The sequence below is a fragment of the Canis lupus genome, chromosome 1 (genome assembly GCF_003254725.2).
Source record: "Canis lupus dingo isolate Sandy chromosome 1, ASM325472v2, whole genome shotgun sequence".
In the NCBI taxonomy this organism is placed as follows: Eukaryota; Metazoa; Chordata; class Mammalia; order Carnivora; family Canidae; genus Canis; species Canis lupus.
The window spans coordinates 109,970,297-109,996,255 of NC_064243.1; the positions used below are offsets into that span (position 1 = coordinate 109,970,297).

Sequence of the window (25,959 nt, forward strand, 5' to 3'; positions counted from 1 at the left end):
CTATAAGAGGACCAGGTCAAGGGCTCTGGGGGCGGGACCCTATGTACTATAGCTCCCGGATACCTTGGGGGCCGTGCCAAAAGCTCTGGGGGCCGCAATAGAACTTTGGCTCCCGCAGGATTCTTAAGGTGGAGCCAAGAGCCTGGGGGCGGGTCTACATCTAATAAACAAGGACTCTAAGAGGGCGGAGCTAGTGGATATCTAGGAAGATTTGAGGCTTTGGAGTTGGCTCCGGTTCTGAGAGGGGGCTTTTGGGAAATTCAGTAAAAGATCAGAGAGAAGGTTTGGGGCTTCTGGGAGTGTCTTGCTTCACCCTATCTTCTTCTCAGAGCCGGGGGCTACGCTTCAGGCTGAAAAGCAGGGAAGACCCTGCCCCTTCCAATATTTCCGCATCCCTATTGGCTGAGGGGCCTGCGCGACAGGCTCTCATTGGTCCTGAGCTGGCGAGGAGGGGGTCTAGAGAGAATACGCGCCGGTTGTGGGCGGGACCAGACAGTACCTAGGGGGATCTAAGCTCGACCAATCCCGGTTCAAGGATTGTGTTGGGGGGCCTGGCAGGGGGTGTCCCGACCCCCCTTTCCCGGCATCCTGGGGGATGACCCCGGTGCCAGGCCCGGCGCCGGCCGCCTGATGCCGGGCGGGCCGAGCCGGGGATGCTGGAACGAAGGGCGTTGCTATGGCAACGGGAGGCAGGGCCTGGAGGGGGGGACCGGGCCCAGGCTGGGGCTGGGGGGGCCGGCGGTGGCTGTGGCGGGGCGATGGCGGAGCGCGGCCCGGCCTTCTGCGGCCTCTACGACACGTCCTCGCTGCTTCAATACTGCAACGGTGAGACCCCTCCTCAGTTCCGACCCTGGCTCCGCCCAGGGCCGGACCCATTTCTTCCTGCCCCAACCTCCTCCTTCCAAGTCTCCATCCTCTCCCCTTGCTGAAGATCCTCCTTCCTTACCCGCCGCCACAGAGGACCCCGACCCCAGAGCAAGGTCCCTGATCCCCAAAGCCCTGATCCCAGTTCTCCACCCATCTCACCCTCCCCTTCTCCCCAGGTGGCTGGATGAAGAGGAGAGGACAGAACGTTCAGGAGCTTGGGGTTTGAGGGTGGAGGCCTGGAGACCAGGAACTCTGTTCTATCCCCTCCCAGTCCTCTGGGACCCTTCCCCTTCTCCCTGGCAGAGGGACTGACAGATTAGGGGGGGTGGCATTTGGTGTTGTTTTGTGGGCTGGGTGTGGGAGCAGGTAGGATGACCAGAGGATTTAGCCTCCACTCTACCCCCAAATCCTCAGGCCCCACCACTCCCAATCAAGACTCACCCCTTCTTCCTAGACACCCTTTCCTTCTGCGTGAAGGGCCACTGAGGGCCACTGTGAGCGTCAGGCCCAGATGAGGGGAGCAGGAGGTGGAGGGGAAGTGGAGGAGAGGTGGAGGGGAGAAGAGAGCGCTGGTCTCTGGGCAAAAGGGCTGCGGGTGGGTGGATGCTCAGAATGGAGCAGAGGGCTTGAGTTAAGGGGGGACGGGGTTGGCCCAAGAATGCAGCTGTGGCCTCTCTGCGAGGGGGCTTGAAGGACCTAGGTGAAAGCACATCCATTTCACTCAGGGGGCCCTGAGAAGGGACTCCAGTTTGGAGGCTCACTCCCCTGGTCACGCTGGAGTTGGCAGAGGACCAGGATGCTTACTTTGGCCCCCTTTGCCCCTCTAAGAGGCAGGCTGCCTAAGCCTGAGTCCAGGATCTGTTCTGCGGCTGCAAGGCTGTGTGTCCAAGCGCAAGTAACTTCATCCCTCTGGGCCTCAATCCGCTCCCACCTCCCCTCCTTCTCAAATGGATATAATACTACCATTACTAGAATTGCCTGGAGCAGTAGGTACCACAAGAATAGTTAATTGCATTCTGGGTTTACTGAGCATGTACCATGAGCCAGGAAACTGTGCTAAGTGTTTTGTATGAAGCGTCCTGCTCACTATAACGTTAGAAGGGGTCTCTCTTTTTCTCTCCCTCTCTCTTCTTTTTTTTTTTGGGGGGGGTATTAGTAATGGTAGGTAAGAGGGGGCCTGGCACAACGAGGTGATTGGGCTCTCCTGCCCCTTCATCGAGTGACTGGGTGACCTTTGGCGAGTCTCTGCACACTCCCCCGGCCTCCATTCTTAGTTTCCTCCTTTGGAAGACGTGATGCCAGCGGGACGGGACCCCTTCGGAGTTCTAAGTCCTGACTGCTCCCTTCCTCCGACTTCGGGAGGCCCCCACCTTCCTCTGCAGGGCCAAGCACCGGACCAAAGAGGCGCTGGGTGGGGGGCAGGGCGGGCGAGGCCGGGCTGGCGATTGGGCCGCTAGGGGTGGGGGGGGGGGGGGCGGGGGGGGAGACGGAGGGGAGGGACGGACCCGGCTGCACTGCGGAGTCCAGCGGGCGGGCGGGCGGGGCGGCCTACGGACGTGGGATGGCAGGTGCGACCTCCACGTCCAGTCCTTGTTAATGATACCACCTTTACTTCCACCCGGCTGGGAGCCAGGTCTTCCTCGGTTGTTGGCAGCAATGAGTCTGGGTATGAGTGGTCTGGGAAGGAAAGAGGAGGGGGACACCTCAGCCCCTCCCACTTGGGGAAAATGGATTGGGTGTGTGTGTGGGGGGGTGATGGAGGAGTTTTTTTGGCTGCACCCATGGGCTGGAGAGGAGAGGGAGAGAGAATCTGGGGCGTGGAATACAGAAGCGGAATAAAGAAGAGGAACAGGGGAGAAGCTCCGGCTGGGATAGAGAGTTTGGTTGTCAGATCCCCGCCCGCATCTCCCTCCTGTGGGTCTCCTGGGTCTGAGATGCGCTGCCTGCAACCCCCAAATCTACCGCCAGGGGCCGCAGAAACTCTGTCCTTGTAGCCGACTCTGGGGTCGAACCCCTTGGTGAGGAGATAATGGGAAGCGGAGGGACCAGGCATGACATTTTGGCTCAGAAAGTCGTAAGAAACAGAAAGGGAACGTTAGTACCTGCGATAAAATATTAATATTCGTCAGAGGATGTTGAGAATCAATTCTAGAGCGATAGTGTCACTAGGAATAAGTTGGTGTCATTTTAAAAATATTGATATGGGGGCGCCTGGCTGGCTCAGTCGGTAGAGCGTGCAACTCTTGATCTCAGGGTTGTGAGTTCAAGCCCCACGTTGGGCGTGGAGCCTACTTAAAAAAAAAAAAAACTAAAATATTGGTATCACTCACAGATATTTAGCATCTTAGTCATAGAATCTTAAAATCAGAGCCGAAAGGCTCTTGACTGTTAGAATCTTAGAAAGTAAGAGAGGAAGGGACTTCCCTAAAGGTCACACCTCCAGGGCGGGCAGAGGAGTGTGGGGGCATATATGTCTGAGAGCGGTGGGGATTTCCTTCCCCTCGGAGCCCTCTTCCTGGCCCATCTGCCAGCGTCCCAGGCAGCTGCAGGTTGAGGGAGAGGAAGGGGCGGTGGCTGGCCCCTCTTTAACTCGGGAAGGTGGAGGGCAGGGGGGCGGGAAGGCGCGCGGGGGAACACCTTGGGCCTTGGAGCTCCGGAGTGGCCCCCGCAGCCCGCGCTACCCTTCCTTCCAGATGACAATTTGTCGGGCACGAGCGGCATGGAGGTGGACGACCGCGTGTCGGCGCTGGAGCAGCGGCTGCAGCTGCAGGAAGACGAGCTCGCGGTCCTAAAGGCGGCGTTGGCTGACGCGTTGCGTCGCCTGCGGGCATGCGAGGAGCAGGGCGCAGCGCTGCGCGCGCGGGGAACCCCCAAGGGCCGCGCGCCTCCACGCTTAGGCACCACAGCCTCGGGTATCTTTACCGGACCAGAGGGATGAGATGGGGAGAGGTCAGGACCTGGACCTCATACTCACTCCTTCTGTCCTCTAACCCCATCCTCTAGTGTGTCAGCTCTTGAAAGGGCTTCCCACCAGGACGTCCCTCAATGGTGCGGGACCCCCGCGGCGCGTGGGCGGCTATGCCACCTCTCCATCCTCCCCCAAGAAGGAGGCGAGCTCCGGGCGCAGGTAAGGCACGGAAGCCGGGGTCCCTAGCCTTCCTCCAAGACCTGTGGGAGATGGGGGAACTCCTGTGCCCGAACTCCAGCCACGGAAAGCCCCAGGAGGGTCTCGCTCGCCTCGGACCCTGGTCTGCTAACCTCAAGGCTCCGTCCCTAACTACGTGCTCTCTCTTCGCAGCGCCCGCCGCTATCTGTCACCAGAGCGCCTCGCCTCCGTGCGCCGCGAGGACCCCCGCAGCCGCACCACATCTTCCAGCAGTAATTGCAGCGCCAAAAAGGAAGGGTAGGTGTCTGGGGTGGGGTCACGTCACGGAGGGTGCGGCCAGGACCCCAGATGGTCATGGAAGAGGGGATGGGGAATTTGGGGTGAAGCCCCAAGCCACGAGGTGATGACTTAGAGCGAGGCCATCTAGCTCAGAATGCGGGCACAGTGACTGAGGCTTGGAGAGACCGATCCCGAGGCAGCATGGTCCAAGTGGAAGGCGCAGCCAACATTGAGGGGTGTGGTCAAGCCTTAAGGGGCTGGGCCAGGATTTAGGAGACAAGAGGGGTTAGGGTCTCTAGGGAAATCAGGGAGGAGCCAGGCTTGTGGGCATGGCCCTTAAGGTAAAAGTCCATATTGAATCTTAGGGGTGGGGCCAAGAGCAGAAGCCTCAAAGGAGTATCTGCAGGGAACAGGGGAATAGAGGGAGGGGTATGATCTGGATTTGAGAGCATGGCCAGAGTGTTAGCCAAGGCAGAACCAGAACCTGGGCTGCAGATCACCGGGCGGGATACCAGTTGGTGACATGTGTGATACTAGAAGAGAGTGGAGCAGAGTCTGAGACTAGGCCAGAGGGGCGGAGCCATATATGGACGTGGCCAAAACTCCAGGAGGCGGAGTCAACCTGGAAGCTTTGAAAGGACTCAACCCAGGGTCTGGATCCCGGTAAAGAGGTAGTAGTCAGAATGCCTGGCGGACCCGAGGCGGGGAGAGGGCCGGGAGGAGCAGTCAATTATCAAGAGAGGAGTCAACTTTGGGGACGGATCAGAAAGGGAGGTGGGTGTGATCACAATGTTGGGCGTGGTCGATTCCCTGGAAGCTGGACCACACTGAAGGTCTGGGAGGAGTGAAAACCTAAGGATGGAGTCCCGATGCTGTGGGCCTGGGGGCTGAACTAAGGCTGGAGCTGAGTCACAACCACACGTTTCAACCCCACTCAAATAAGAGCAAACATGCATATAGTGGCTATGTGCTAGGCACCACTCCAGGCACTTTGCGTGAATTAACCAATGTAATCCTCGCAATCACCCCGCGAGGTGGGTACTCTTGTTATCCCCATTCTTAAAACGGGGAAACCGAGGCAGAGGTTGGGCAACTTGTCCACACTGCTAGGAAGTGGAAGAGTTGGGGTTTGAACTCAGACAGACGTGCCCCCTATCCCTGTTCTCAAACAACACTCTCCCCCATCCCCCCCACCCAAAGAGCCTGGTGTCAGGACCCCACAGCCCGGGATCTGAGACCCAGAGTGACCGGCCTGCTCCCGGGGTCGGCCGCGGAGGGCGGGGCAGGGCGCGGCGGGGCAGGCGCCTCCCAGGGCCGGAAGCGGCGGAGCCCGTCCCGGCTCCACCCCCGGCCCCGAAGCTCCGCCAGCCGCCGCCATGAGTAGCTTTGGAGCTGGGTGAGACCCTCTCGCAGACCCCCTCCTCCCTGCACTCCCGGGGCCTGGATCCCCGGTTTCCCCTCGGCCCCGCCAGGGACCCACCCAGGCCCGCGAGTATCACCCGGTTCCGCCGGCGAAGGGACTGTGGAGACACGCCCCTTCACCGCTTCCCTTGCTGCTTGAAGTTTGGGGCGCTGTGGGACTGGGGGTGGGGAGCGCTGGGAGCGCGGTGCTGCTTAGGAGGGAGGGGTCCCTGGTGACTCCCGTCTTCCAGGATCGCGTCCCTGCCACTTCGTGCTGTGTGATCTTTGGCGATCACTGCCTCTCTGGGCCTGTGTCTTAGGCTCTGCAAGATCAACCGAGCAAAGCACACGGCCTGCAGAGAGGCAGCGCTCCGCTCCTTACGCGGCCCCCATTATTCATCAGAGACCACCCGGGAGCGGTGGGGGGGGCAGTGGTTTCTCCCCTTTGTCTGACCTGCCTGCTAATTAGGGCGCTTTCTCTCCCCATTTCCTGACAGCAAAACCAAAGAAGTTATCTTCAGCCTGGGTGAGTAGGGACAGGGGGAGGGGCATGGCTGGGGATGGCTGGAGGTCAGGAGACCCGGCTTCCTGAATCTTTGCCTCCTTGGCCTCAGTTTCCCCGCCCATTTTTTTTTTTTTTAAAGTGAAGCCTGAAGGGGAGAGGGAATAGGGATGGGGGCTGGTGCAGGGGCCTGACCTCTGGGGGTGTCCTGGCAGAGGAGGGCTCCGTGAAAATGTTCCTGAGGGGGCGCCCTGTGCCCATGCTGATTCCTGATGAGATGGCGCCCACCTACAGCCTGGACACGCGCTCCGAGCTGCCTCCTAGCCGGCTCAAGCTGGACTGGGTGTATCCTTTTGCCCTAATCTCTTCCCCGCCCTTCATCCCCCAGTCTGGAGGGGCCATCTCCAGATGTCTTTCTGGTTTGAGACTCCAGGAGGGAAGGTCTTTGCTCTGAATCAGGTGGGACTGGCAGGGGTCTGTGGCCTGAAGGGTCAGGATGACCTTGGAGTCCGGAGGAAGCAGCAGGAAAGCAGGTTAGCTGAATGACCTTTTATGATTCAGGAAAGCAGCAAATGTTTGCTGAGTGCCTTCCATATGTCAGATACTCTCCTACATCGCAGCCATCAACCTGAGCTCACCTTCTAAGGAGGGGGCGGGGAAGGGGTGGGGAGAGAGCAGAAGATACCAGAAGCCAGTGGTCAAATAAGGTAATTTCAGTTAAGTAACGAATGCTGGTGGGTGCCTGGGTGGCTCAGTGGTTGAACATCCACCTTCAGCTCAGGTCCTGATCCTGGGGTCCTGGGATCTGAGTCCTGCATGTGGCTCCCCACAGGGAGCCTGCTTCTCCCTCTGCCTATGTCTCTGCTTCTCTCTCTGTCTCTCATGAATAAATAAATATATACTTTTTTATTTATTTTATTATTTTATTTTTTTATTATTTTTTTAATAAATACTTTTTAAAAAATGTAATAAATGCTGGGAACACAGGAACCCAAGGTCATGTGAAAGGAGTCACTGTTTCTCTGAGGAGGGGGCCTTTGAGCTGCGTAAATTGAACAATTAGGAGCCAGCATAGGAAGAACTAGAAGAATGTTCCGGAGGGATGGCAGGTACAAGGGCACTGCAGCCACAGCGAGCTTGATGTATTTAAGAAACAGAAATTGGAAATGGCGAAGAAGAATCCTATCTTCGGAGCCTGGCAGGAATGGGTTGAAACCTCCGCCCAGCCTCTGGCTGGCTGTATGACCCTGGGCGAGTTGCCTCGCCTCTCTACCTCAGCTGTGTCCTCTAAAAAATGGGTTTCGTGATCTCAGATTCGTAGGGCTATGAAACAGTGCGTAGGGTGCCAAGCTCAAGATATGTGGTTTATAAACAGAGATTGATAAAATAGTAACTACTCATTATTGATGACTTAGATGCCAGGCACTGATCTAAAGTGTTTTATGTATAGATATGATGAATGATATGATCCTTCTCTTGTAGAATTGAGAATATATTTGTACAATGAGCAGCATCTGAGAGCTCTCTGAAGCCTGCAGTTTGGGAATTATGACCACCACTTTCTGGATGAGAAAACAGTCCAAGAGGGGGCACTGAGCACTGTCCTGGGGAGTCAGAAGTGTTCTGAGGCAAAGAACTCTTGATTCTGTGGCCCAAGCTTTTTCTAAAAAGCCCAGTGGGGCTAGGGGTCAGCATCCTAGGGACCCAGTATCTGTCCTCTTCTCTTGGCCTTGGTTCTGCTCTGGAGGAGGCAGGGATCTTAGAGGCCAGGGTCTCTTTGAGACAGCTGGAAATATTCACGAGACTCAAAGCATACTCAGCTGTTGTGCCAGGCTGGATCAGCTGAGGCTGCAAAAATCAGTATGGACCTCAGATGCCCCATCTCGGAAATAACTGCAGGGTAGAGCAGTTTTCTGTGGGGTCAAGATACACATGTCAGCATTCATTCAGATATTTTCTTTTTTTAAAGATTTAATTTATTTGACAGAGAGAGAGCACAAGCAGGAGCAGCAGCAGAGGGAGGAGAAGCAGGCTTTCTGCCAAGCAGGGAGGTCGATACAGGGCTCCATCCTAGGATGCTCGGATCATGACCTGAGTAGAAGCAGAAGCTTAACCAACTGAGCCACCCAGGCGCCTCTGGATAATTTCTGAACATCTGGGGCCAAGGGCTGGGGACTTAGTAGTCACCATGACCTCTTCCCCTCCTAGGGCTCCCCATCCAGTGTGGAGACAAACTCTTTGACAGTGACAACCCCCCGTGAGTGAGGCTGGGATGGGGGACCCCAGTTGGGCAGCTGGGTCAGGGAGGGCTTCCCAGAGGAGGAGTTAAAGAAGTGAATGAAACAGCCCAATCTTGGCCACCACGGAACTCACAGTCTCATTGGGGAATAGGGACAGTTAACCAATTAACCAGATAATTACTGAGTGACATGAGGCCAGTGTTCGAGGAAGTGACAGCTGAGAAGAGTAGCAGGTAGAGTGTACTAGGCAAAGGGAAAGGTCATTGTCAAGGCCAGAGTCATGATCTTGGCATTTTGAGGAATTCCAAGATCAGAGAAGCCCTGTTGAGATCAGGAAGGGACCAGCCAGGCCAAGATGGGGGGAGCCATAGAAAGTTCTGAACAGAGGAGTGTCAGTCATTCCTTTCTCAATACTGAATTCTTATGTCTGTTCTGATCTGGGCACAAGGGAAATAGCAGTGAACAAAACCGACAAAGATTCCTGCTGTCCTGGAGCAGATACTCTAGTTGGGGAGACAGTTAAGCTGGGTGGGATTCCAATGAGTGTACAACAGAAATATGAGTGGGAGAAGGGAGTGGAGGCAGTGAGGGTCCATGAGTTTGCAGTTTTAAATAGTATGGGTAGGAAAGGCCTCTCTGAGGAGCTGGCAGTAGAGCAGAGACTTGAAGAAGGTGAGGGAGCCATGGAGAGATGAAGGAGAGGAGTACTCAGGTAGAAGGAACAGCAAGTGCAAAGGCCCTGAGGTGAGAACAGAGAGGGAGGCCAGTGTGAGTGGAACCAGACTGAGGAATGAGGAATCGGCCCAGATCAGACCAGGCCTCGTGCCTGGGCTTTCGTAAGGATTTTGACTTTTGCCCTGAGTTAGTTGGGACCCATGGGAAGGTTGGAGCAGATGTGAGCTAACTTAGTGTTCACAGGTCTTAACAGGATCCTTCTGGAGAAAGGCTGGGAGGGGGAGGTTATATCCATGTTCTGTGGCTGCTGTAACAAAGTACCACAACTTGGTGGCTTAAAACAGAAAAAGTTTTACTCCCACTTTTGGGGGCCAGAAATCCAAAATCAAGGTGCCAGGAGGGTCACAGTCCCACCAGAGGCTCGGGGAGAATTTGTCCCATGTCTGTCTTCTAGCTTTTGGTGGCTGCCAGCAGCGCTTGGGGCTCTTTGGCCTGTAGCCACTGCACAGCACTGCAGACTCTGATTTTCCTGTGGGTCCCATCCCACCCCCTTACATCCCCCGGCCTGTTCTCGGCTTTTCCTCTCTGATTCTTAGAAGGGCACTGTCTTTGGATTTAGGGCCCACCCAGATAATCCAGGATAATCTCATCCTGAGATCCTTAATTACATCTGTAAAGACTCCCTTTTCCAAGTAAGGTCATATTCATAGGTTGGGAGGGTTAATATTTTGGTAGACCTAGTGTTGGGGGTGGTATACCCCCGGCGGGGGAGAGGGTCTTAGTAGAAGCAGGAAAACCTAACCCAAGTGGGTGCTCCCTGGTAGTCAGTGCACATGTGGAATGATAAACAGGCTCCTTGACCGGCCCCTGGGCATCTCCAGCTATGGCTACCGCGGCCGGGACTGTCGGGCCAACCTTTACCTGCTGCCTACCGGGGAGATCGTGTACTTCGTGGCCTCCGTGGCCGTGCTGTACAGTGTGGAGGAGCAGAGGCAGCGGCACTACCTGGGACACAACGATGACATCAAATGGTAAGACCTGGGAGGGGCGGTGGGGGCGTGGGGGGAGGGGCCAGGACTTTGCTGGGCCGACAGGCTGAACTCAGGGGGAAAAAATGTGGATTGATTATCAGTATCTTAAAGGTCAGTAAGTTCCCTCAGATGCCTGGATGTTGCACTTCTTTCGAAACCTCCTAGGTGGTGCCCCCAGACAATCCCACAGCATGTTGGAGCCAGGTAGAGAGAGCCCCTATAAGTGGGGGCGCTCTCCTGGCCACCATTTGGGTGCAGGCCTGAGCCTGGCAGGCATTTGAGTTAGAGACCCCAGGCTTGCTTCTGAGGCTGAGTACCCAGAGAGTGCCCCCCTCCTCCCTTACCCTTCCGGAAAGACAAAATAGATGTTTATCACTCAGCCAACTTGTGGAATGAATAGCCCAGGCCCTGTGACTTCAGCCTGCCACGGGAGGGGTGTCCAGGGCCCGCCGTGAGCCCGCTCCCTCCCACTGAGCCCTGTCCATCTGTCCTCTCTCTCAGCCTGGCTGTCCACCCTGATATGGTCACCATTGCCACCGGGCAGGTGGCAGGCACCACTAAAGAGGGGAAGGTAACAGACTGGAGGGGGCAGGACTTGGAGACTCGGGCGGGGTGGGGGTGGGGGCAGACAGCTGGGCCCCCCCCAGGTAACAGGCCTCTTTCTTCCTTGCAGCCACTACCACCACACGTGCGCATTTGGGACTCAGTCTCCCTCTCCACCTTACATGTGCTGGGCCTGGGGGTGTTTGACAGAGCTGTGTGCTGTGTAGGCTTTTCCAAATCTGTGAGTCCTGCGCCACCCTTCGACTGCCCCCCACCTCCAGAGTCAGGAGTTAGCGCCTATCTTTGTGACCTCACGGGGATGCTCTTAGCCCATGTGAGGGGGACTCACATGTCCTGATTGTCCCCAGACGAACTCCTCAGCAATCCTTTGATCAGCCCATGCTCATGCTCATGCTCGTGGCATTATTTTTGGCACCAACTTTCATTCTTGAAAGGTCCTTATCCCTTAGGCATTGTGAGCCAGTGTGTAGGGCCAGCGTGGTTCCCTGTGGGCGGCCTGGGTGGATGTTGGCAGGATGGGCGTTGGCAGGTCTGGGTGAGATAAGCACAGAAATGGAGAGTAAGCCTTTAGGAATTTGTAGAGCAATTTGATATTTCCCACAACATCCAAGTCTGAGATCGGTGGGCTTTTTCATCATATTTTACATTTTTATCAAAATGTAGTTTACCTAAGTATTGACATGCAATGGATTGAGGAATAAAAAACAACTGGTCCTCCCACCGATTGTGTAAGAAACACTTGGATTAGAGCCTCAGAAGTTTTCTGAGGCCTCAGGAGTGCTTTGAGAGCACTGGCTGTGAGGGGAGAAAAGCTAGTTTGTTGTCACACGGTGTGTATATGGGGGTGGGGTGGGGAGCCCTACAAAATCAAAACCTGTTCAATCAAAAGTATAAATACCCAATATTTTACCAACTTGATTGTTGAAATTCATGTACATAAAAATCATGCCATCTAAGAGGGCAGATTAAATGGTTTCAGGATTCCTGACCACGTGGTGGCTGCAGAGAAAAAGTAGCTGAGGGCAAATGAGATTAATTTCTTCGGGAGCAAGTCATTTCAAAAGGGAAAATTATAGAAACCCTTTAAGATGTGTGTCTGGCTGCTGGATAGGGAGAGTATTTGAATGTGTTTCATATATCGTGGGCCAGGAGCTTTGAAAATCTTAAAACAAGCCTGAGTGGGGAATGCTTCTGTGGGCAAAGTGTTGGGATGGATCCTGACCCACCTTCTCTGCCCTCCTCCCACCCCCACCCCCTGCCACCTCTCTCCCCTTTCTAGAATGGGGGCAACCTGCTGTGTGCAGTGGACGAATCCAACGATCACATGCTCTCTGTGTGGGACTGGGCCAAGGAGGCCAAGGTGGTGGATGGCAAGGTGGGATGATTGTTCTCATCCTCTCTCCTTGGGGTGCCTCTGTGGGACTGGCTGGATCTCAGCAGTTAGGAGTCTGGAATCGGATAGACTCATGTTTACGTCCAAGCTTTACCATGTGGTAGCTGTGTGACTTCAGGCAAGAGGCTTACCTTTCTGAACCTTGATTGCCTCATCTGTAAAATGGGGATAATGGTAAGATCTTCCTAGCAGGGCCCTGACTTTGATGTTGTGATATGAGGTGGCTGAACCAGGCCTACCAAAAAGGTCCATACGAGGCAGCTACTGACCGGAGCCTTGCAATGTCCAGGACATTGACTTGGATCTCTGGTGGTGGCCTGACTTCTAGCTGAGTATGAAACATGGTAGAGGGGACAGCTACTTGCCCAAGGTCATGTGCCTATTTTTGTTATGGGGCAGGAGATCTAGGTGCTGGTTGGGGCCCACAGTTCGGGGATAGAGACTCAGTGATTGAGAAGCCAGGCTCTGGAATCAGATCTATGTGAGTTGATTCTGGATTCGACTCTTTCTTACCTGGCTGCATGGCCTAAGGCAAGAGACTTCCTCTCTTTGAGCCTCACATCTTCATCGGTAATGGAGGGCACTAATGAGCCTTACCTCACAGGGTGCTGTGAGGATTACAGGAATTAATGGATAAAGTGCTTAGCACAGCACTTGATGGAGAGTCGGGGCTCTCCAAGGTCTGCTTTTATATTGATGAAGATGGCAATAACACTTTACTGGCTGGCCCTGCCTCCTGTACTTTAGTTTGCCTTATACTAAATATAAGGTTGTGGAGTGCGTAACCCATGCAGCTATATAGGGCAGTCCTACGTGGGGTGGCCCTGGTGGCTTTGAGGTCCTCATTCAGAATCTCCCCCACTCCCCAAAGTGCTCCAACGAGGCTGTGCTGGTGGCCACCTTCCACCCCACAGACCCCACCCTGCTCATCACCTGCGGGAAATCCCACATCTACTTCTGGAGTCTGGAGGGGGGCAGCCTGAGCAAACGGCAGGGCCTCTTTGAGGTGAGTGCCAGGGGTGTGGGGATGGGCTGACCCTGAGAGAGGCAGGCAGAGACACCCAGGTAGACAACAAAACGAGGGTCCCAGAGGCTGGAGATTATGGGGATGATGAGATGTTACCTCAATTTCCTTATCCATACCGGGAAGATAATCCTCCTTAACTCTAAAGTTGTAAGGATTCAATGGGGTAAAGAGTATAGCAGCTCCTGACAGGTAGTAAATGCTCATTAAGCAGTGCTGTGCTTGCTGAGAATATGGAAAAACACAGAGGTCAGAGGCTGACTGGCCGACCGAGATATGTACCCAGACAGAGAGATGCTGAGCAGGAAGTAGGGGGCCTGGAAAGGAAGATGCAGGGGCACCTCCGACAGGGCTGGCCTGCCTTTGGTAAGAACTGGGGCCCTGAGGCACAGATGAAACAGAGAGATTGAGGAGAGGGAAAGTGGGGTGAGGTAGAGAGAGGCGCAGGGGTGGAGCGGGGAAGCCAGGGACAGAAAGAGGGGGAGACCTGGGACAGACGGGGGACCCTGGGAACAGAGGAAGGAGACCTGGGGATGGACAGAGGGGGAGACCCAGGGACAGAGAGAGGATAGAAGAAAAGTCAGAGAAGAGGCAGGAAGTGGGCCCAAGGTTGGGCAAGGGAGACGAAGTGGTCAGAAGCTCTAGACCATGGAGCAATCCATGCAGGCAGGCTGGAGGCAGGATGCTCCACACTGGGTCTCACCCCCAAAAGCATGGAGGGATGTCCCCAGGACCACGGTCCTGGATGGCAAGTGAGCTCTGGGAAGCTGTCTGCTTCAGCAGCCTTCTGACACCTTCCCCTCTTCCTCCACCCTAGAAACACGAGAAACCGAAGTATGTGCTGTGTGTGACCTTTCTGGAGGGTGGCGATGTGGTCACCGGGGACTCTGGGGGGAACCTCTATGTTTGGGGCAAAGGTCAGTGTCACCCCACCTGTGTGGTCCAGTCCTCCCTAACTCCCTTTGGCTCAGCCTCCCTCTGTCCTAGCTTGTGTGGAACGTAAGATAACCCAGGCCAAATCTTCACTTACCTAATTCCCACCCCCAGTCGAGGCCCAGCTTCCCTGTCCCCATCTCCACGAGCTCTTGACTTACTCCCCAGCCTTGTCTTCTGCAAATCCCATGGCAGGGAGCAAGTTTGAATTATAAACGAATGAGCTGGTTAACCCAGATGCAAGTGAATGGACGGATAGGTGTGTGGATGGGTGTGTGGAGAGGTGGTTTGTCCCAGAGCTGTGAACGAAGAATAAGGGAGTGAATGAAGGGTTGTTCTACCCAATGAGTGGAAGATTAAGTGTCTTCCACTGTCCTCCTTAATGGCGAGTGATGAGGTGAATGAACAAGTAAATGAATGAATTGTTGTCCCAACCGATGGGTTGGTGTGTTGGCCCAGCAAAGGCTAATGGGGTGAATGAAAGCTTGCCCCAGCCTTTGCATGAATTGTGAAGGAAGAAATGAATGGCTTGTCCCAGCAGATGGATGGCATGAACCAATCAGTGAGTTTTTTGGCCTGGGTACGTTTGCTTTCACATACATGATGCTCCTTATTCAAGGCTGCACAGATGAAAAACCATAGGCTCCTGGAGCGCCTGGCTGGCTCAGTCAGTAAAGCGTGTGACTCCTGATCTCAGGGTTGTGAGTTGTAGACCCATGTTGGGTGGAGAGATTACTTAAAAAAAAAAAATCTTGGGGCACCTGGGTGGCTCAGTGGTTGAGCATCTGTCTTCGGCTCAGGGCGTGATCCCAGGGTCCTGGGATCAAGTCCTGCACTGGGCTCCCCGCAGGAAGCCTGCTTCTCCCTCTGCCTATGTCTCTGCCTCTCTGTGTCTCTCATGAATAAAGAAAGAAAAATGTTAAAAAAAAATCTTGAAAACAAAACAAAGAAAAAGAAAAACCATAGGCTTAGAGAAAGGGAATGACCCAGCAAATGACCAAGCCAGGCACCCTGCCCCACCGCACATGAGTATATGGGAGACAGGCCTGAGTCAGGTGTTGCTTTATGATGGAGACTCAGTTGTCCTATCAGTAATATGGGTGTAATACCACTACCTCCATTACAGTGCTGTTTGGAGCTTCCCTTGAGCTTAGACAGCTGAGAATAAGCTCTGAACAGTTGGCAGTGTGTCTTTCCCAGCAGGCTATGAGCTCTCTAAGGGGAGAGACTGGGTCTGATTAATTTCTGTATCCCCAGACCCACCACAGAGTCCGTCCCATGGGACTGCGGGGTGGTGGAGAGATAAGAGGACAGGATGGTATATGTACCCGTGATACCACATCTAAGTTGAAAGATGGACACTGAAGAGGACTGTCCCTCTGAATCGCTGCCCCAGCCTCTTCCCTGGTCCCTGGTCTTCAGTCTTGCCTCCTGGAATTCCCTTTCTTCTCAACCAAGTGTAAATCTGACCCCATTCTTCCACCAAACTCTTCCATTGCTCCTTAGTTCCCTCCAAACAAGGTCCAGGTTCCTCACTGAGTCCTCTGAGACCCTGTGTGGTCTGGCCGTACCTTCCCTTGCCCCTCGTATGTTACATGTAATCACACCTGATTTTTTTTTTTTTAAGATTTTATTTATTTGAGAGTGAGAGTGTGCGCATGCATGTGTACAAGTGGGAGAGGGGGGGAAGAGGGAAAGGATCCTAAGTAGACTGCACTGAGCACTGAGCCCTAGTTGGGGCTCTAGGCTCAATCTTATGACCCTGAGATCATGATCTGAGCCGAAACCAAGAGTCAGACGCTCAACCAACTGTGCCACCTGGGTGCCCCAGACCAGGTTTTTTATGGTTCCCTAAACAGTGCATGCTCTCTCCTCCTCTCTTCCCTTTGTGCACATTGTTCCTTCTGCCCATAGTGCTTTTCCACCCTCTGTTGTCCTAGCCGACTCCTACTCATCCTTCAGATCCTTGCTCAGCCATCTTCTCCTCCAGGGAGCCTTCTTCAACCACCAGGCTGGGTATCCTCTCTGGGATCCCACAGTCCCCTGGGTTTCCCCCCATCCTAGCCTCAACTACCTTGGGTTGCCACTGACTAGTACTAGATCTGTCTCTGAAATTGGACTCTGAGCCCCGTAACAGCAAGATCTGACATCATCTTGGTCACCACTGTGTCCCCAGCCTGAAGCTGGGCCCAGAGTAAATTCAAGTTAAATAATTGTTGATTGAGTGGATTAATGGATGAATGAGTGGATGGTCAAATGGACAGATGAGTGGATATATGGGGAAATGGGTAGATGGGCTGGAAGGCAAATGGGCGGATGTTTGGATAGAAGGATGGATTGGCAGGTGGATGATAGTTGGATGAAAGGGGAATGGATGGATGAGAGGTGGATGAATGGGTGGTTGGGTCAGTAGACAGACGGATGGGTAGAGGAATGGATGGGTGGATGAGGGGGTGGATGGATCAAAAGTGGAAGGATAGATGGGTAGACATTAGTTCAGATGGTTTAATGGATGAATGATAAGATATTAGAATAGATAGGTAGTGAGTGAGTGACTAGCTGAATGTAGGATTGGGCATTCTAGGTGCTTTCAGGGGTCAATACAGGGACAGCCTTCCCATGCTTATCCCTGCCCCTGGCCCCCCCTCTTCACCCTCACAGGTGGGAACCGCATCACACAGGCGGTGCTGGGCGCCCATGATGGTGGTGTGTTTGGGCTCTGCGCCCTGCGGGACGGGACGCTGGTGTCCGGAGGAGGCCGTGATCGTCGAGTGGTCCTCTGGGGTTCCGACTACAGCAAGCTGCAGGAGGTGGAGGTGAGGAGTGGGGAGAGGCTCCTAAGAAGGTGAGGGGATCTCCTACCCCACCAAGGCTCTGAATAGACCCTCCTCTCCGGCTGGTCTCCCCTCACCCCTTCCCTGCATGGTCCTACACTCATCTACCCCCACCCCCTCCACCCTCAGGTCCCAGAGGACTTCGGCCCAGTGCGCACCGTGGCGGAGGGCCGGGGGGACACCCTGTACGTGGGCACTACCCGCAACTCCATCCTACAGGGCTCTGTCCACACGGGCTTCTCACTGCTTGTCCAGGTGAGTGCTCCTCCTACATCTGTCCTCCTCCTCGGATCTTCCCATCTCTCTTCCCAATTCTATTTCACCCCACCTTCCTGCCCCATCCCTTTTCCTCTGGCCTGCCAAACCCCACTCAGCTCCCCTTTACCTGCACCCACCCAAGAAACCCACCCCTGTCCCAGTACCCCCTCCCAGGGCTCTCTTTGCTCCAGCAGCGAACGAGTTACCAGCTGGCGCAGCAGAGGGTCCCCAGGACCCTGCCACAACCATGCCACCCCTGCCCTTCTGTTCAGGGGTGGCGGCCCTTTCTGTTGGTTAAGTGTCCTGGCTGGTGGTCACATGGGCGGCAGGTGCCTTGGGCCGCACACCCCGCAGGTGCCATCTCCACAGATCTGAGAAGGCCCTCTGGAGTCTGCCAGTTTTTCTTCTTGCAGCTTAAATGTGACTTCTCCCTCCTAGTGTGCCCAAACCCTATCCCACACCCAGTTAACACCCCTCCACCCCAACCTACCCCTACTGGGGGGGATAATAGTATGGTAGTTGTGAACAGGAATTCTGGAGTGGGACTGCCTGGAGTCGAATTGCAGCCCTGCTGCTGTTTAGCTGTGTGATATGAGGCAAGTGAGCCACCTGTGTGCCTCCATGAAGCGAGACAACCACAGAACCTGTCTTCATGGGGGGTTTGTAAGAACCCCATGAGTCAGTTCATATATAGTTTATCTATCTATCTATCTATCTATCTATCTATCTATCTATCTATCATCTATCTATTTTTCATATACAGCATTTAGAATGGTGCCTGGCCCAGAAGTCCTGGCCAAAATTACTCCTTGATCAGTAGTTCTGCTTCCCCCACTTATCCTTTTGTGCATTTTCCCCGTCAGGCTAGCTGAGATCCCTGCTCCTGCATTTAGATCTCATTCTGGCTCTGGTTTCCATAGAACGTGAAGGAAAACAAGGGTTAGAGGGATTTTCTAGATGACTCAAGGCCAGAAGGGACCCAAGAGACTCCTAAACATAGTAGCAATATTACGTATTATTGATTATTTTATTAATAGATTAATGTATTAGAGCTTTATTATCAACATTAAAAATTACACTAATGTCAATAATTATATTATTACTGCTCATTGTTATCTAATATTAATAGTGTATATTAATAATAATAGTTAGCCATTTCCATTTCGTGAGCGCCTCGGACACTTTGCACCCATGATTCGAATGAGCACAACAGTGTCATGAAACATATACGGTGATGAGTCCCCTTTTACAGAAGATTAAACTGAGGATCCAGGGAGAAGTCATCTGACTGTCAGTAAGATGGGGCTGAGGTCAGACTGACCAGGCCGGGTACCTTCCATGGGATCCCACAGCCTTCTGGAAGCCACCTGACTGCCAGGGTTGAGCCCCCACCCGGCATGTCTCTTGTCCCCCCAACTGGAGAAGACAGGCCTGGGGGGAGGGGCAGCATTTGCCTCAAGCCATATACCAGGGCTAGGATCTGCTGTCACAGCCTCCTCCAGACACTCTGGGGAAAGGATCTTCTGTGTGGGGCACCTGTGACCCCAGTGTATTGCTGGGGCTAGTCTAGCTTTTTTTTTTTTTTTTTTTTTGAGAGAGAGAGAGAGAGAGAAAGCACAGGAGGGGAAGCAGAGAAAAAGGAAGAAGCAGACTTCCCACTGAGCAGAAAGCCTGACGTGGGGCTTGATCCAGGACCCCAGGATCATGACCTGAGCTGAAGGCAGACTCTTAACTGACTGAGCCATCCAGGCACCTCTGGTCTAGCACTTCTTTCTGCCACCAGGCTTAGTGGGGAATGGACATGGATTGGCGGTCTCCATACATCTGTCTCCTATTTCTGCCAGGGCCACGTGGAAGAGCTGTGGGGCCTGGCCACACACCCCAGCCGGGCACAGTTTGTGACATGTGGGCAGGATAAGCTGGTGCATCTGTGGAGCGCGGAGTCCCACCAGCCCCTGTGGAGCAGGATCATCGAGGTAAGGGGATGGGGCCCCGGCACCCTGGTCTAACAGAACCGTGTGTCTCAGTGGGTCAGGGCTCAGTGCATCAAATGGAAACCACATCTGGTGTTTTTAAGCAGACAGGAATTTTGATATATATAAAATTTTATTTTAAGATTTTATTTATTCATGAGAGACAGAAAGAAAGGCAGAGACATAGGCAGAGGGAGAAGTAGGCTCCTCACAGGGAGCCCGATGCGGGACTCGATCCCCAGGCTCTGGGATCACACCCTGAGCCAAAGGAAGATCCTCAACCGCTGAGCCACCCGGGGCATTCCAGTTTTTTTTAATTTTATGTATTTATTTGAGAGAGAGAGTATTCATGTGTAAAAGTGCAGGAGTGGGGGGGGGGGCGGGGGAAGGCAGAGGAATAAGCAGACTCCCCCACTGAGGGCAGAGCCTGACACAGGGCTCTTTATCCCAGGACCCTGAGATCAGGACCTGAGCCAAAGTCAGATGCTTAACCAATTGAGCCACCTAGGCACCCCTAAGCAGAGGGGATTTTTTAATTTTTATTTAAAGATTTTATTTGACAGAAAGAGAGCACAAGCAGGGAGAGTGGCAAGCAGAGGCAGAGGGAAAAGCAGGCTCACCTCTGAGCAGGGATCCCAATGCAGGGCTCCATCCCAGGACTCCGGGATCATGACCTGAGCCGAAGGCTTAACTGACTGAGCCACCCAAGGTGCCCCAAGAAGGGGATATAATACAGAGAGTTGGGTGCTTTCAGATTTACTTACTTAGAAGTTCTGGGAGCAGGTTCTCCCCTGGAAGGCGACCCAGAGCACCATCACAGAACCAATCTACCAGGGGAGCCTCTGCCTCTCCAGTCAGGAGGGTGGGGTCAGGAACACTGAGTTCAAGAAAATGCCATCGTCTTAGCTGTAGCCCAGGATCCAGGAAACTGTGGTCACTGCGAGTGCTAGCTCTGTAGCTGCTCTGTTCAGTAAGTGTGGCTTATCAATTAACTTTAAAATATAAATATAATCAGGAATTCAGTCCGTCAGTTGCACTAGCTACGTTTCAAACAAGTGGGTAGTGGCCACTGTATTGGGAAGTACACAGACCATGAACCTCTCCATCATTGTGGAGGCTTCTGAGGGACCGGCTTGCCCTAGAGCAACCCACCACTGGCTACATTTGCACTGGATACTGGATACTCTGTGCTCTTACCCTTCAAGGCCAGTGACAGCTCAGGAGCATAGCAAATGCCATTGCTTTCAGAGCCCAAATGCTGAGTGGAAATAGAAGGGCAGGACCTCTGCCTTCTGTCTTCCAGAGCCCACAAGAGCACAACGGATCACCTGACCCAAATCACAGTGGGACCCTAGCTGCAAAGGATTCTGGGCAGTGTAATTTTTAGGCTCCCCTGCCTATACAGTGTGGGACACTGGAACCTCAGTCCAGCATATCCACCACACCACTGTTTGAGGCTTTGCTCCGGGAATGCAGGGTTAACTCTGATCTGGGAATGCTTAATGGCCTTTGAACTTCTCTGAGTCAGGGATGGTGTGGTCTGGAAATTGTAAGGGCCATGTATCATCGTCCTCATTGTGGCATCGAACCACCTGGGAGCTGATAGAAACACAGAATCCTTAACCCCGTCCACAGAGTCTGATTCAGGAGGAGATCTGAGTTTGGGACCAAGAAATCTGCAAGTTGGTAATGAGCTCCCTTAGATTCTTCTGATTCGGGTCTGTTGACCATGCACAGAGAAACTGGCTTAGCACTTTACCCCACTTCATCCTTTTAATTTCTCACAACCTCCACAGGGCAGTGGGGATAACTGATCCCGCTTTGCTTAGAAATAGATGTAGAAAGGTAAAATCACTTGCCCATCATCCTGTGTAATTATACTCATAACCAGCCTTTGTGGGGCACTTCCTGTAAGCCATCTTGCAGTGTGTGGCAGCGGGTTACTAGAGGGTAGCACAGGAAGGTGAGGGCCCTCGGGTCAGGCTGAGTTGGCTCTGAAGTCCGGGATTGATGGCCAGGTAGACTGGAGACCCCAGTTCTCAGCCCTGCTTCCTTTTTTTTTTTTTTTTCTTACTTTTTTTTTTAATAATAAATTTATTTTTTATTGGTGTTCAATTTGCCAACATACAGAATAACACCCAGTGCTCATCCCGTCAAGTGCCCCCCTCAGTGCCCATCACCCAGTCACCCCCAGCCCCCGCCCCCCTCCCCTTCCACCACCCCTAGTTCGTTTCCCAGAGTTAGGAGTCTTCCATGTTCTGTCTCCCTCTGATATTTCCTACCCATTTCTTCTCCCTTCCCCTCTATTCCCTTTCACTATTATTTATATTCCCCAAATGAATGAGAACATATAATGTTTGTCCTTCTCTGATTGACTTATTTCACTCAGCATAATACCCTCCAGTTCCATCCATGTTGAAGCAAATGGTGGGTATTTGTCATTTCTAATTCAGCCCTGCTTCCTGTCTTCCCTTAGGACCCTGCCCGCTCTGCTGGCTTCCACCCCAGTGGCTCTGTCCTGGCCGTGGGCACGGTGACTGGCAGGTAAAGCTGAGTAGGGGATTTGGGGAGGGCCTCTCTGCTTCCCCTGAGAAGTGTCCCTTGACACCCACCCCCCTACCCTATGTCCCCAGGGCCCACAGAATCTGTGATTAAGAGACTGTTCACCAATGACTGTTCTCTCAACATTTCTCTGGAGTCTGCCTCTCTCTCCCAAATCTTTTTTTTTTGTTTTTAAGATTTTATTTATTTATTTGACACAGAGAGGGCACAAGCAGGGGGAGAGGCTGGCAGAGGGAGATGGAGAAGCAGGCTTCCCGCTGAGTGGGAAGTCTGATGTGGGGCTTGATCCCAGGACCCTAGTCATGACCTGAGGCGAAGGCAGATGCTTAACCTACTAAGCCACTCAGGAACCTCATCTCTCTCCCAAATCTTTTTTTTTTTTTAAGATTTTTTTTTTAAACAAAGATTTTATTTATTTATTCATGAGAGACACACAGAGTGGCAAAGACATAGGCAGAGGGAAAAGCAGGCTCTATGAAGGGAGCCTGATGTGGGACTCAATCCCGAGACTCTGAGATCATGCCCTGATCCAAAGGTAGACGCTCAACCGCTGAGCCACCCAGGCGTCCCATTTTTAAGATTTTATTTATTTATTCATGAGAGACATAGAGACAGAGACATAGGCAGAGGAAGAAGCAGGCTCCATGCAGGGAGCCCAATGTGGGATTCTATCTGGGGACTCCAGGACCATGTCCTGAGCTGAAGGCAGACACTTAACCATGGAGCCACCCAGCCGACCCTCTCTCCAAATCTTTTCTGGGGTCCCTCCCTTAAGCCCCACAGATTGCTGCCCCACCCCCCCAGATCAGCTCCCATCCCCTCCCCCAATCATGCTTTCTCCTTAAAGATGGCTCCTACTGGACACAGAGACCCATGACCTGGTGGCTATCCACACCGATGGCAATGAACAGATCTCAGTGGTCAGCTTCTCTCCAGGTAAGCGGCGAGGCCCAGCGATCTTGGAGAAACCAGGCCTGGAAACTGATGCTCAGTTCCTAGCAGGGGGCAGGAGTGGAGCTGTGTGGCAAGGCCTAAGGGCCGGTCTAGGACTGTAGCGGGGCTGGAGCTCGGGACAGCTGAGGAGTCTGGAATAGCGGGGTGGGGGGCTGAATCTGACAGAGAAGGGGGTAGAGCCTGGGTGCCTCCTCATAGCCCCCCTCCCCCTCCCCCAGACGGGGCGTACCTGACCGTGGGCTCCCACGACAACTTGGTGTACGTGTACACGGTGGACCAGGGCGGCCGCAAGGTCAGCCGCCTGGGCAAGTGCTCGGTGAGTGGGCAGTGGCCCCCAGCCCGCGCCGCCACCCCGTCCAGGGGCTGCAGAATTAACCAGTTTTCTCCTTCAAGGGAGCACAGCTTCAACGCTACTGACTCTGCCCTGATCACTTCCAGGCGTCCTAGCCCCGCCCACACATTGCCCACCCCCCCTTACCCCCCCAACCCCTGTGTTACAAGCCCGCCCCTCTGTGTCTAGCTGTGCCCACCTGTTCCAAACCCCACTGTGTTCTAAGCCCTTTCTGTCTGGCCCCGCCCATCACGGTCTGGCCCCGCCCCCGGTAGTCTGGCCCCGCCCCCATGCTCCAAAGGCTGTGTATCCTTCCTTTAGCCCCCTTGTGTTCTCACCCTACCTCTGTATTTTGCCTTCCACCTTTCCTGGTCTCATCCCACCCTGTCCAGCTCTAACTCCACCCCTTCCCCTCCCCCCTCAGGGGCATTCCAGCTTTATCACCCACCTGGACTGGGCCCAGGACAGTAGCTGCTTTGTCACCAACTCCGGCGACTACGAGATTCTGTACTGTGAGTTCTCCAAAACCCAAAGGCGGTGCTCCTTCAGCCTCCCTAACTTACCTGTGCGATTTGCAGACACTTCTTACCTAACTTACGTGTGCGATTTGCAGACACACTTACCTGTGCGATTTGCAGACACTTCCCAACTTCTAGGGAAGGGAAACAGGGCTTTCAGATCTCTGTCCTCTGGCTCCCGTACTCAGGGGCTGTTCTGATTGATTGGTCTCCTGGCTTCTGATTTCTTCCTCTTCCTGGTTCAATGGGTAGAGTCCGGGTTTCTAAGCAGATGCCCCTGCTCAGGCCTTGAGTCGTCACCATCTAGGATCCACCCCTTCAGCCAAGTCAGGAGAGGTGGAATGAGCCCTAGGACCTTAGCCTCCTGTCTCGGACCTCTGTGTCCCTGGCCTGTGAAATGGATGGGTTAAGTCAGTAGTTTTTCCTGCTCTAAACCCTCAACACCCCTGTTTTCTGCTCCAGGGGACCCGGCTACTTGTAAGCAGATCACCAGTGCAGATGCTGTGAGGAATGTGGAGTGGGCCACAGCTACTTGTGTCCTGGGGTTTGGTGTGTTCGGTAAGTTCTGGAATGGGGGAGGTCCCATTGAGAGCAGGAGTTCCAAGAAACATCATTGACTGGTGGCCTTTGTAATCTCTTGGTTACCCCCAGGGCAAAAAATTCACTCTTTTATACACAAGGGCAGTTTTTGGGTAAGAGGAAGGGCAGGGTGAGGTGACCGTTTAGGGCCCTTGGAGCTGTAATGAAGTGAGACCAATAGGTGGTGGGCCTGGCCCAGAGACGGTCACACTGCCAGTGTCCCAGCTACCCATTTGTTCAAGCATCAGTGCAGCCAACAGTTTCCCTGAGCACCTCTGTGCCCAGCCCTGAGCGGGCCAGAGCTGGCACACAGTGGTGACCGTGACAGCTCCGGCCCTGCCATCATGAGCCTCACAGTCCAGTGGTGGAGATGCACCTGTCCCCAGACAACCCCTAGTAGACTAGGCTGGGACTGGGCTGACACCTGGCCCCAGCCTAGGAGGGAATCATGGAGGGCTTACTTGAAGGAAGGGCTGTCGAAGCTGGACCTGGAGGATGAGGAGGTATAGTGAGGAAGGAAAGCAGTCTCTAGGCACAGGGAACCATAGCATGTCTCCCACAAAAGCAGGGAGGTGCCATAAAACTTGGCATTTGGAGAAATCCAAGACAGGAGGGCTAAATCATTGCAGAATTCAAGGAGAACTGCAGGGAGGAGGAGGCTGGAGCAGCGTGGTGCAGAGCCTGGGGATCATACTAAGAAGCCTGAGCTTTCTGGGGTTCCTGGCTGGCTCAGTCAGAGGGCATACGACTCTTGATTTCAGGGTCATGAGTTCAAGCACCATGTGGGGCGTAGAGATTACTTATATAAAATAAAACTTCAAAAAGAAGCAGCAGCAGCAGTAGCCTGGGATTTCTCCCAAGACCAGCTAGAGCCACAGAAGGGTTTTGAGCATTGGAGAGCCAGGATCAGTTACGCATTAATAAAAGATCATTCCAGTTCTCGTCCCTGGCTAGAGACAGGCTGGTAGGAGGAAGGCAGGGAGGCTGGGGCCTGCTCACCTCAGTGGTCCCTGCTCCCAGCTGACATCTCACCCCATCCGCCCCTCGTCTTGCCCACAGGGATCTGGTCTGAGGGAGCGGATGGTACTGACATCAATGCGGTGGCCCGCTCCCACGATGGGAAGTTGCTGGCTTCAGCTGATGACTTTGGCAAAGTCCACCTGTTCAGCTACCCCTGCTGTCAGCCCCGAGTGAGTCTCCCTGGGGGGCCGGCAGGGTGGGGATACCACGGCACTGGGAGCAAGAGTGAGGCAGCCCTCTTCAGGCCTCAGTTTCCCCATCCGTTCAGGGAGCCAGTGGCTTGGTCCCAAGGGTTATTCTCAACCTCAAAGTTGGTAAATTTCAGAGTCTGTAGTAGCGCTAACGCTCTGCTCTGAGAGCCTATGATTCTGAGCTCTTTGCTTCTTTGAGCCTTATTAACACAAGACATATCCATTGAGCACCTACTCTGTGCCTGGCACAGGGGCTGCAGCAACGAACGTGACAGATCACCTCCTTTCACTTCTTTCTTTCCGTCTCACAGGCCCTCAGCCACAAATACGGCGGACACAGCAGCCATGTGACGAATGTGGCCTTCTTGTGGGATGACAGCATGGCCCTGACCACGGGGGGCAAGGACACCAGTGTGCTGCAGTGGCGGGTGGTCTAAAGGGGGCAGGAGAATCCCAGGGATGCGGGGCCAGGGGAGAGTCGGGTGGCAGGGCTGGAATTCTATTTTCGGGAGATGTCTATTGCCGAGTAGAGTAATATATACCCAGAGTATGTCTATAGCAGAGGGGGTTATGGGGGTGGGAGGGTAGGCTGACAAAAGTCGCTATTTATCGGGGCGGGAAGAGGGGTCACATTGCTTTGGGGGAGCCATTAAAGTATTTGATTTGGAGTGTTTTTTAAGTTTATTCTTTTATATCATCCAGAAATAAAGACACATGCACTGAA

The 25,959-nt window shown here is 53.7% G+C and overlaps 1 protein-coding gene across 4 annotated transcripts; it reads left to right on the forward strand.

Moving 5' to 3' along the window:
- Positions 1-467: 467 nt before the first annotated feature.
- Positions 468-25,959, forward strand: EML2 (EMAP like 2). Of its 4 annotated transcripts, none has more exons than XM_025424630.3 (22): positions 476-825; positions 3,561-3,779; positions 3,871-3,994; positions 4,166-4,270; positions 6,151-6,179; positions 6,371-6,500; positions 9,952-10,101; positions 10,603-10,672; positions 10,775-10,885; positions 11,945-12,040; positions 12,930-13,064; positions 13,900-13,999; positions 16,677-16,831; positions 16,979-17,104; positions 18,952-19,083; positions 21,557-21,624; positions 22,490-22,578; positions 22,815-22,912; positions 23,352-23,439; positions 23,908-24,003; positions 25,084-25,214; positions 25,547-25,959. In XM_025424630.3, exons 1-22 carry the CDS (start codon positions 654-656, stop codon positions 25,670-25,672), a joined length of 2,550 nt encoding a protein of 849 aa, XP_025280415.3. In that variant the 5' UTR covers positions 476-653; the 3' UTR covers positions 25,673-25,959. The 4 variants fall into 4 exon arrangements, with proteins under 4 accessions (XP_048950318.1, XP_025280415.3, XP_048950317.1 ...); XM_049094360.1 differs by lacking the exon at positions 476-825 and adding an exon at positions 2,509-2,533; XM_049094361.1 differs by lacking the exons at positions 22,815-22,912; positions 25,084-25,214; positions 25,547-25,959 and having other exon boundaries at positions 468-825; positions 23,908-24,009.